General features: G+C 48.1%; 1 protein-coding gene across 1 annotated transcript in view; it reads right to left on the bottom strand.

The window, feature by feature from the left end:
• The window catches only part of IL2RG (interleukin 2 receptor subunit gamma), a 28,415-nt gene that overhangs the window by 8,927 nt on the left and 7,197 nt on the right, over positions 1–12,291 (bottom strand). The window contains exons 3-5 of the mRNA XM_018572612.1: positions 5,740–6,049; positions 3,517–3,607; positions 264–439 (exon numbers count right to left, since the gene is read on the bottom strand). Of these exons, the coding sequence (XP_018428114.1) occupies positions 264–439; positions 3,517–3,607; positions 5,740–6,049 (577 nt within the window). The remainder of the gene's footprint in view (positions 1–263; positions 440–3,516; positions 3,608–5,739; positions 6,050–12,291) is intronic.

Below are 12,291 nucleotides of genomic sequence, written 5' to 3'. Positions count from 1 at the left end.
GCCCGTAGAGAAGAATCGGTCGCACGTCTTCGTTCACACTGCTCGATTCTCGTACGAGAATCGAGCAGTGTGTGGGCACCTTAAGACTGGAGCAGACAGAATCTGGGCAAACTATCAACTTCTAGTTTCAGGTTGTTCTATTCAACTTCGAAAATGAGAGCTATGGTATTTTTTATAAATGTTTAAAGAAGAGAAACCAAACCCCTCACCAACCAATGAGCACAGGTCTTTGTTCCCGTTGTGCCATGCGTCATGCGGCTTACCATAGTCTTGATGTTTCTTGAACTTCTTCCCTATTGGGGGCCCCGAGCCGCTTTTGTTTAGCTTCACTCCGAACGTCTCGTAGGGCTCCGATATGGACACCTTGCAGCCGATGTTCGTATAATCGACCACCAGATATTCAGGACATGGGACAGCTTTGGACTCCGCTGCGCTCGCCCTAAATAACACGAGGTGCAGAGAAGGTAGAAAGGTGATCACAGTTTTGTGGTGTTTCTGTAGCAGTTAGACTTGTGCGCCATCAAAAAATTTGTTTCGTTTCGTTCCGGGATATCCGTTATTTCGTAATTCGTGTCCGAAACTCAATTCGGATTCGTACGAAATACGGATTTGCGTTAGTTTCGGCACATTTTCGTAACTTTACCAACATTCGTTATGATGAAGTTAAAAAGCAAAAATGCCTTTGTTAATATTGGAGTCGATGGGGTAGTTGTTTTTTTATCCGAAATACGAATTCCGTTAACGGATTCCGGATCCGAATTTCGTATTTCGGATAAAAAAAAACTACCATCAACTCCAATATAAATGTACTTTGCTTTTTAACTTCAATATATAACGAATGTTCGTAACGGAACGAAATTCCGTCAATGGAATTTCGTATTTCCTGCCTGTGTAATGCGACTCTCGGCATCAGCGGATCCGTATTTCGGATTAAAAAAAAAATCTTGTCATGTTGTTCAACCTCATTTACAGGGGTAATATTAGTTCCCGTTTCAGAGAAATTCGAATCCGAAATTCGTTAACGGAATTTCGTATTTCGGATATAATTCGTAAACTGCCATTCGGAATTTCAGGAAAATTCGTACGAATTTCGATTCGTAACGAAACGAATCGCACATGTCTAGTAGCAGTAGAACCTGGTCACGCTTCCTTCTTCCTTCACCACGAATTTCACCTTTGTGCCGCCACCAGAGCAAACCCAAAACACAAATTAAAGGTTTTCATTCATTATTTGGATCTTCCAAGATGTCTCTGTTCTGGCACGGGGCTCAGGGGCCCTCCTCGGCAGACTAGGGGGGGGGTTGGACTGAGGGATTATATAGAAAATAAGACATTTATTTATCATTATTTCTATGACGCCCGAAAATAAATATTTGATGCCGAGACTTCAGCTGTGACTTGAAAAGCGGGACTTTGAGCAGTGGGGCCAAATTAAACTGCTGCTATCATTTACTATTGTTTACATTTTTATTTAGGACAAAAACCAAGTCCAACATAGCAGCAGAACGACACAAACCAATTACAATGTTACCAATAAAGGAGAACTATGAGGGGGGGAGGGGGGGTGCTTTTCACTCACCTCATAGTTCGGGGCGACGTGTGACAATGAGACTGTCACAGGTCGGCTCAGTAGATCGGGAGGTGAGGGAACACATACCGGCGTTCGCTCACCTCTCGATCCTGTCACTGCTCTCTGCCGTGACAGGGGGAGGGGCTGGATTCCCCCCACCCCGCTCCGATCCGCCAGCGCTGACTGGCAGAACGGACGGGGGAGGGGGCGGGTACAGCTGGCTCTGCCTCTAGATAGGCGGAGCCAGCTGTCACTCACGCAGCTGGGCGGATCCCGGCATGATTTTCGGGATCCGCTCCGGCTGCGGCGTCTCAGTATACCGCGAGCTGTAGCTCCCTATATACTGAGCTTAGGGTGACGGGAGGACGCTAGTTTGTGTCCTCCCGTCACCCTAAGGAGAACTATGGGGGAAAAGCCCTGACCTCGTAGTTCTCCTTTAAAGGTTCCTCACACACGACAAATGCCCATATAACAAACATTGCTCCGCGGGCCTGAAGTCCTTCCTGTTTTTGCTGAGCCATTTCACATTTGGCCACCAGTCCCTTTCTTCCTCGTGCCCCCCCAGATGTCTGTGATCTTTGACTTTGTCTTAGCATGGCTTTTAGGCAGCAGTGGTCCACTGGGTCCTGTTGCCACTAGTGACCCCCGCACTTTGACCTATCCTGGATATGTTCTTGTGCAAACAGAAATGGCCCTTTTTTAGCTGGGAGCATGACCCGAGGGGTCTAAACCCAACCACTAACCCTAAAGGCTGACCCTAACCCTTTGTTTACCAACACACCCATGTCTGCACCTATAATGGTGATCACCTGATTTTTTTTAGAAAGCTTTCTGCTCATTGAGACAGAATTTGGATTCACATGAAATCAATTTTGGCCAAATCGCTCCACATATCCACTACACCAGCACACACTGAAAGAGGGAATGGGATGCAGGCAACCTGCATGATGCACCAGGGAGAGACACAACAGGAAGTGAGACCAAATCTGTCCACATGACAGAAATCCCACTTATAGAGTTCTAGAACCATTACCTAGAGGCCATCACCTAAAATTGGTGGAAAAGAAGTTCCAGCACAAGGGGCTGTGAGATCAGTTAGGGTCCGGAACTCACTGCCACAGGCGGTGATTTCAGCAAAGAATGTGGAATTGTTCAAGAAACTTTTGGACGATTTCGTAAGGGACCGTAATATACAGGGGTACAGGTAATATACAGGGGTACAGGTAATATACAGGGGTACAGGTAATATACAGGGGTACAGGTAACATCCAGGGGTACAGGTAATATATAGGGGTACAGGTAATATACAGGGGTACAGGTAATATACAGGGGTACAAGTAATATACAGGGGTACAGGTAACATACAGGAGTACAGGTACTATACAGGGGTACGGGTAATATACAGGGGTACAGGTACTATGCAGGGGTACGGGTAATATACAGGGGTGCAGGTAATATACAGGGGTACAGGTAACATACAGGGGTACAGGTAATATACAGGGGTACGGGTAATATACAGGGGTACGGGTAATATACAGGGGTACAGGTAATATACAGGGGTACAGGTAATATACAGGGGTACAAGTAATATACAGGGGTACAGGTACTCCTAGGAATGAGATCCTAATAGGTTGGACTTGATGGACTAATTTCTTTATTCAACCTCAAATACTATGTAACTAGAACAGGTGTCCCCGTTTTTCCTCCAGTTTGGGGTTTCCAATCACTTCCTGTTTTTAAAACAATGGCCACCAGGACAAACAAAGGGTGATCTACCCAGACAGCAATACCTAGACCTGACCCTCTGACGGGAGGTCTAACCCATCCACGCGCCATCCAAAACTTGAACAGAACATGTTTTGGTCTTAGATACGCTCTACGTGATGTATACTGAGACTGCTAAACTTGAATCTGGACCCGATGACCTCCGAGGGTAGAAAACTCACCAGTAGTAGAATGTGTAGTTCTCGGTTGGGTGTTGTGGGTGGTTCCAGGTACACGTCAGGACTTTGACTGTATTCATAACGCACTCCACCTCTGCATAACACAACAAACACACCATGTGATATGCGGTATACAATAGGTGACAGTCAAAGCTAATAATGGAGTTGGAGACGCCTCACATTTCTATACATAGGGTTGCAGTATTTTATTTTTGGGCCTGTTTTTGTATCTCTGCAGGAAGCAGAAAGCTCTAGCCATCGTGTCTGTATGTTTTGTGGGTGTCCTTCAGGAGTGTATTAGGTCCTAGATAGTTGCTGCTTGAGCTTGTTCCTGCAGGGTGTGCTGGACACTCCCTGCAATCAATGTTGGGGGACTCATCATTGCCAATCAGCAGGCTTTGGGGGCCCCAGTAAGATGGTTGGGAGAGATATTCAATATCAAGGTGAACTCCATCTTAATGGGAAAGGGGCAACTCCATATAAATGGCCATGGAGCCCAACCCCATATTAATGCCCGTGGGAAGACTGGGGTGCAAATCCATATAAATGGCCATGGAGGGCAACTCCATATAAATGGCCATGGAGCACCAACTCCATATTAATGACCATGGGAAGGTGGGTTGAGGGTGCAAATCCATATTAATAGCCATGGAGGGCAACTCCATAATAGTGGCCATGGGAAGGCAACTCCATATTAACGGCCATGCCTCTGGAATGGGATGTCCAGCCAGCTCTTATAGGTGCGATGGTCAGGTGTCCACCAATGTTTGGTTGTATTGTGCACATGCCCATCACTTATAAAACCTTCACACTTGTCATGGCCAACTTTGCGCATTAAGGTAAATCATCTACACTGGGGGACTTGCTGCTCATCTTCAACATCCCAGTCAGGTTTTAAGCTCAGGAACTGATTTAAAAAAAAACCAAAGGATTGTATGTGGTGGCTGTTGGGCATCTGAATCCGGGCCCTGAGGCTGTATGGCTCCCTATGGATTCTAGTACATGGGGAACCTCCCAGTGTTCCTGGGGGTCAATGGAAGCCCCACCCCGTGCAATCATATGCAGGTTCCAGACCGTACACGCGGTCAATCGGTTATATACATATCATTTAATACATACAGTCAGTTCAATTTTCCGTACTGTCTCAGCTGTCAGAGTTAAAGGGTTTTGACCCCCCGACCTCCAACTCTCGATAAGGTTTGCATAGAAAATTGTGGGACATTTTTATTTTAAGCTTTACAAATATATAACAAAAATAAATCTCAGACCAGGACCTGGAACAATAAGTTTGAAGGCTGGCCGAAAAGCTAGCCTGGATTTGTGGGAGGAGATTCATGTCGGCGGGTCACGAACGTCCCCACCCGCCCATTCCCCTTGCTTTCATTCATTTCATTAATTTCATTTACAATCAGAGTATGCCCTTGGCCAGCATCATTCAACCCACTTCCTGTAAGACCAGGGTGTCATGGACATGCCCCCCCCCTCCCCTCAGTGGGGGAACTGATCCGGCCAGACCCCTTACATCCTTTTTAATCCCAACTATGACAAGCACTGGAGTAGATCCGTGCTGGCGCCTTGATTTTGCGTCTCCTTGCTCCCTCTTTGGAGATACAAACCGCCATTCTGATGCGCGGAATGCCTGTACCTCCCACGGTCAGTTCATCCGACACCCCACCCCCGCCCAGCCTAGCTGTTTTGATTGACAGCGACTCCCACCAGGAGCCTCACCATAAAAACTTCAGCGTGCTCAGATGAGGAACGTACTTCCTCGCTGTGCGTCTTGTCAGCGTCCCGCTCTGGATCAGCGTTCTTACTGTGACAATGCCCCTCCACGGATTGACAGAGGGCATGAGAAGCCCCCCTAATGCATTCTCTAGGGGGGGGGATTGAGAAAATTTTCATTGTTTGACAAAATTGACTTTATTTCGGGTGGTCACGTGACCACACATCCCCGCTGTACAGAAGAGGGGCCTACAGCAAGGCTGTGTGGTCACGTGACCACCCGAAATAAAGTCAATTTTGTCAAACAATGAAAATTTCCGTCCAATGGGCTTCAAGAATCGTACTAAGAACCCCAAACCGTCCACGCGAATTGGTGGCCAACCCAGTAAAAGACTCAACCGGAAAAAATAAACCTTTCACGTCCTCTTCACATTCATAATACAAATTCCTCCCCCCACAAGAAGACGGAACGCACAGAACGTGGTGCGTGGGATCGGTAGTTACCCGCATTGCCGCTGCCTTGGACCGGACTGCTCAGGGCTGAGAGGATGAGAAGGAGAACTAGAGAAGGTCCCATGGCCCAGGAGGTTCTCCAAGGGTTCGTCTGTCCCCCCGGAACTGGTAGAAGAGGGGGTTCAGGGGATGAAGAGCCTCGAAGATTGGTCAGACGTCCTCCAGGAGCCTCTCCATTGTGATGTCCCCGATCCTCAGAGCTGATAGTTTCCCGCTTCAGGTCACTCAGCACCAACACCTTCCTTTTATCATTCTGATCTACATGATGGGTGAACGTTCTGCTTCTGTCGCCTCGTTCTTCCTGTCACCAAAAAAACCCGTCTTACTCATTTCCTGTTATTAGACTTTCTGTTTCTATTCGTAACATTCTCAAGAAAAATAATTCAACGCAGAAGACAATGACGAGTCTACAAATATATACATTGTATACGCCCCGGGGAAGGTTTATATTCTGTGTCATTGTTACTAAATTAAATCCTTGTTATCACCTTGTTTCCTCCTCTGTCTCTGTGCTCTCTCTCAGTGCTGCTGATCTCCTGCATCCTCTTGGCAGCCACTTCCTGTTTACATGACTCCAGTGATGGGTGGGAGTGTGGAATACCGCGTCCTGCCCAGCTCACTGATATCATTGGTTGCCAGGATCTGGGTGGAACTCTGGACAAAGCATCCCAGGTTGCTAAGAGAAACCTTATGGGACACTCTGCCCCCTCCCCCCCCCATGAGATGTTGCCTGAGGCAACCGTCTGAAGCTGCCTTATTATAGGGATGTCCCTGGTCACATGACATTTCTCAGGGCGGGTTTCCTAATGGTGGCAACAGTGGATCATGTCTGTGTAATGGGTGCTGAAATGTCCACGTACCTGTGTGTTCCAGTCATTAAGAGTCCCCGTACCTGTGTGTTCCAGTCATTAAGAGTCCCCGTACCTGTGTGTTCCAGTCATTAAGAGTCCCTGTACCTGTGTGTTCCAGTCATTAAGAGTCCCCGTACCTGTGTGTTCCGGTCATTAAGAGTCCCCGTACCTGTGTGTTCCGGTCATTAAGAGTCCCCGTACCTGTGTGTTCCTGTCATTAAGAGTCCCTGTACCTGTGTGTTCCGGTCATTAAGAGTCCCCGTACCTGTGTGTCGCTGTCATTAAGAGTCCCCGTACCTGTGTGTTGCGGTCATTAAGAGTCCCTGTACCTGTGTGTTCCGGTCATTAAGAGTCCCCGTACCTGTGTGTTCCAGTCATTAAGAGTCCCCGTTCCTGTGTGTCCCAGTCATTAAGAGTCCCCGTACCTGTGTGTTCCAGTCATTAAGAGTCCCCGTTCCTGTGTGTCCCAGTCATTAAGAGTCCCCGTACCTGTGTGTTCCAGTCATTAAGAGTCCCCGTTCCTGTGTGTCCCAGTCATTAAGAGTCCCCGTACCTGTGTGTTCCAGTCATTAAGAGTCCCCGTTCCTGTGTGTCCCAGTCATTAAGAGTCCCCGTACCTGTGTGTTCCAGTCATTAAGAGTCCCCGTTCCTGTGTGTCCCAGTCATTAAGAGTCCCCGTACCTGTGTGTTCCAGTCATTAAGAGTCCCCGTTCCTGTGTGTCCCAGTCATTAAGAGTCCCCGTACCTGTGTGTTCCAGTCATTAAGAGTCCCCGTTCCTGTGTGTCCCAGTCATTAAGAGTCCCCGTACCTGTGTGTTCCAGTCATTAAGAGTCCCCGTTCCTGTGTGTCCCAGTCATTAAGAGTCCCCGTACCTGTGTGTTCCAGTCATTAAGAGTCCCCGTTCCTGTGTGTCCCAGTCATTAAGAGTCCCCGTACCTGTGTGTTCCAGTCATTAAGAGTCCCCGTTCCTGTGTGTCCCAGTCATTAAGAGTCCCCGTACCTGTGTGTTCCAGTCATTAAGAGTCCCCGTTCCTGTGTGTCCCAGTCATTAAGAGTCCCCGTACCTGTGTGTTCCAGTCATTAAGAGTCCCCGTTCCTGTGTGTCCCAGTCATTAAGAGTCCCCGTACCTGTGTGTTCCAGTCATTAAGAGTCCCCGTTCCTGTGTGTCCCAGTCATTAAGAGTCCCCGTACCTGTGTGTTCCAGTCATTAAGAGTCCCCGTTCCTGTGTGTCCCAGTCATTAAGAGTCCCCGTACCTGTGTGTTCCAGTCATTAAGAGTCCCCGTTCCTGTGTGTCCCAGTCATTAAGAGTCCCCGTACCTGTGTGTTCCAGTCATTAAGAGTCCCCGTTCCTGTGTGTCCCAGTCATTAAGAGTCCCCGTACCTGTGTGTTCCAGTCATTAAGAGTCCCCGTTCCTGTGTGTCCCAGTCATTAAGAGTCCCCGTACCTGTGTGTTCCAGTCATTAAGAGTCCCCGTTCCTGTGTGTCCCAGTCATTAAGAGTCCCCGTACCTGTGTGTTCCAGTCATTAAGAGTCCCCGTTCCTGTGTGTCCCAGTCATTAAGAGTCCCCGTACCTGTGTGTTCCAGTCATTAAGAGTCCCCGTTCCTGTGTGTCCCAGTCATTAAGAGTCCCCGTACCTGTGTGTTCCAGTCATTAAGAGTCCCCGTTCCTGTGTGTCCCAGTCATTAAGAGTCCCCGTACCTGTGTGTTCCAGTCATTAAGAGTCCCCGTTCCTGTGTGTCCCAGTCATTAAGAGTCCCCGTACCTGTGTGTTCCAGTCATTAAGAGTCCCCGTTCCTGTGTGTCCCAGTCATTAAGAGTCCCCGTACCTGTGTGTCCCAGTCATTGAGAGTCCCCGTACCTGTGTGTTCCACATGGCAAAGTTTGAGGGCAATTTTTGAAGAACTTTTTGTAATAACATCACAGGGCTAACAAGGCACAAGGAGAGGTTCAGGATGGGGGGTCGGGGGGTGATTCTGTAACTTTCCGGATGCAGGAACCCTCAAAAACCACAAAAAAACACTTAATATCACCAATCCTACTGAGACGAATGCTTTTCACCAAAAAAAGGCCCAAATTTTACCCAAATCTTCCAATTTCTGGCAAACTTTGAGGAAAATGAGAACTCTTTACTTCGCTTATCCTCATTTTCTGAAATCTACATCTATTGGCACCAATGTGGATTCATAGATTGACCGGCATTGGATAGACACAGCGGTCTAGTGGTTAGTGGTTCTGCCTTGCAGCATTGGGGTCCTTGGTTTTCTCTACATCGTCTCCATGCCCAGCTCTGGCCGGCATCCTGCCCAGCTCCTGGCAACCACTGCTGTCACTGGTTGCCAGGAGCTGGGTGGGACACCGGTTGGAGCAGTTCAGGTTCTAAGAGCTAAGCTGGGAGATGTGTACGGCCCTTGCCCATCTTGGCAACTTGGGGTGCTCTGGCCGGAAAGGGGAGTGACATGTGACCCTCAGGCTGCCTCATTGCAGGGACAGCCCTCTGCATGGAGTCAGCATGTTGCCCACGTGCTTGTATGAGCTTTTACCCGAAGACATGCTGGGGGGATAATGAGGGCCTTACGGTGCCCATACACTGTGCGATTATTGCACGATAATGACAGGAAATCCCGCGATCGTACGATAATCGCAAAGTGTATTGAAGACGTGAGACCGGTTTTACTGTACGGTCGCACGTCTTTTGTCTATGGAGCACGCTAGAAAACCAGCCGAGAATCGTACGATTTTCGGCTGGTTTTTAGCATGATCGTATTCGTAAGATCAGTGCCGCACGGGCACACTGCCCGTTCAGCATTGCTAACCCTAACTCTCAGGGGGGCGGGCTTGCCATGATCGCAAGTACGATCTGCCTGTCCAAGATGGGCAGATCGTACGTTTTTTAAATTACTTTACAACCCTCGCAGGACTAAGGTCTTGCGAGGGTTGTAAAGTGTATGGCCACCTTTAGATTGTCAGCTCCTCGGGTGCAGGGACTGAAGCTAATTGCTATAGAAATGAATAGAAGAAGCTGAGGGAGTTATCTGATGGGTTCTGGTTGAGGTTTGAAACGTCTTGTTATCATCTGATCTGCACGGCGGTTGATCGCGCTGCGCTCCTTCCCCTCTCCACTCACCTCTTTCCTGTTATCGAAGCTTCGGCTGCTCGTCACAAACCATCAGGTTTTTTTTTCTTCTTTGTTTTGCAAAAAGAAAAAAAAAACCAGAAGAGACGGCTGAGAGGTGAACGGTTCTGCCGGTGTATTTTATTTTTCTGAATTATACTCAGAACTAAAATAATAATTAAAGCTGAACTCCGAGCAGATAAAACAAGACACAAATTAATGCAGCTTTGGATTCATTAATTAATCAATAAATTGATTATTTAGGTGCAAGCTGTGTGAGAACCTGAATTCCACTTGCTAGTAGCCTCAGCTTAAAGATGACTTTCAGTCTTGTACAGTTGTAGCGGCTCCTCTCCTCTTCCTCTGATTTCACCGCACACTGCGAGCTCCTCACGATGTGCATTAGAAGCTGCAGCAAGTCAGATAGAGCTCCGCCTCATTTCCCGGCTGGAGGACATCCAGCATCATCTATGCTTTCCTCCCCAGTCTCTTCTTTCATTCATGGGGGCTCACAATCCCATGTGGCTGTTACCTAGGGTGGTCTGCATGCAAATGAAGCCTGCCTCGAAACGCCCACTTCAGATTGACATCCATCCATTAAAAAGGTTTTATTTACTAACCTGAGTTCCCGGAAACCTTATCTCCATAAATCCCACGAAACATTGTTTACAAACATTGATCAGTGAGAGATAGAGAGATACAAAGTAACATTGTTTATAAACATTGATCGGAGGGAGATAGAGAGATACAAAGTAACATTGTATATAAACATTGATCAGAGGGAGATAGAGAGATAAAAAGAAACTTTTTATATAAACATTGATCAGAGGGAGATAGAGAGATACAAAGTAACATTGTTTATAAACATTGATCAGCGGGAGATAGAGATACAAAGTAACATTGTATATAAACATTGATCAGAGGGAGATAGAGAGATACAAAGTAACATTGTATATAAACATTGATCAGAGAGAGATACAAAAATCACCTGCCTGGTTTCTCAGACCCAGTACAGTGCATGTGCTAATAATATCATTGTGATAACCGGGATCAGAGCGCCCTCTGGTGGAACATTTCATATCAGCTCTTTCCTCTCCCAGATACAAATCTGTGCAATGATCATTTATTACGTCACATGTTCCATGGAGCTCAGGAAGCGTTGTCACCCTCATAGACCGCTCATAATCAGCACTTGTAATATACAAGAATTAGACATTTCTTAATGTTCTGTAACTTTAAGAAACATGTGGAGCAATGTAAACATTGTCTTAGCTCTTTCCATGTTCAGACACTTCCTGCTTTAGGGTGACAACTAGGAATGCACCGATACCGAGTACTCGCCCAAATGCTCCGATGCCTAGTCCGATACTTCCTGTTTCAGGAAGCTGGGCAGTGAGTCATTACACGGCGCCCGGCTTCCTTATTGGCCGGGAAGCGGCTCCATGCTCCCTCGTCACTTGTGATGAGAGAGCATGGAGCCGACTTCCCGGCCAATCATGGAAGCCGGGCGCAGTGTAATGACTCACTGCCCAGCTTCCATGATTGGCCAGCAAGACGGCTCCGGCTGGGTACCGGAGGAAGGCCGCTCCTGGATAGACATGCCGAGGTGAGAGGGGACAGACTTTCTTGTTAATCAGGAAGCCGGGAGGCGAGTCATTACAAGCCGCCTGGCTTCCTGAATGGGACTTCCGATACTCGGTATTTGGTATTGGCGAGTACCGAAAAAAATGTTATCGGTACCAAAATACCGGTATCGGTGCATCCCTAGTGACAACGTTCTGTCCTTGTTCAGACACTTCCTGTTATAGGGTGACAATGCTCTGTCCTTGTTCAGACACTTCCTGTTATAGGGTGACAACGCTCTGTCCCTGTCTCCCACTTGTCCTTCTTTGTTGTCACCCCGTCACATGGGCTTCCCATGAAGACTACAAGTGGCTATCACATCACACATTACACAAACATGGCCCACTGTTGTCACCATCAGGAAACCCACCATGAGAAACGTCATGCAACCATTTTAGGGGGCGGGCCCAGACCTGTGTGCAGGATCACATGGGACTCGGCTAACAGACAGGTCTGTACAGGAGGAGGAATGGAAGTCGGTGTCCACCCATCAGATGAACCGACTCCATGTCTGTCTGCTGGTGGTGAGGGCGCCTACGCAGGATGAATAATCAGTAATGTCCCCTTTAATGCAGGACGCATGCTCGGTCTATGATGAGGTCACAGTGATGAGGTCACCGCGCTCTCGCAGTTTTCAGATACAGGATTTTCTAGCACCAACCATGTTCATCTGCATCAAAACGTATTTAGGGGGGCTGTGCCAGAAGGGGGAGGGACTGTGCTAGGAAGGGGAGGTGCAGTTCTAGAAGGGGCGGGACTGTGCTGGTAGGGGGCTGTGCTAGGATGAGGAGGGGGCTATGCTAGGAGGTGAGGAACTGTGCTCATAAGGGGCTGTGCTAGAAGGGGAGGGGCTGTGCTAGGAGGAGGAGGGTCTGTTAGAAGGGGGAGGCGATGTGCTAGAAGGGAGCTATGCTAGGATGAGGAGGGGCTGTGCTAGGGAGGGGGGGGGG

The sequence above is a fragment of the Nanorana parkeri genome, unplaced genomic scaffold, assembly GCF_000935625.1.
Source record: "Nanorana parkeri isolate BGI_ZX_2015 unplaced genomic scaffold, ASM93562v1 scaffold2085, whole genome shotgun sequence".
Classification (NCBI taxonomy): Eukaryota; Metazoa; Chordata; class Amphibia; order Anura; family Dicroglossidae; genus Nanorana; species Nanorana parkeri.
The sequence above is the reverse complement of the archived record's forward strand: the minus strand, read 5'-3'. Positions and strand labels throughout refer to the sequence as shown.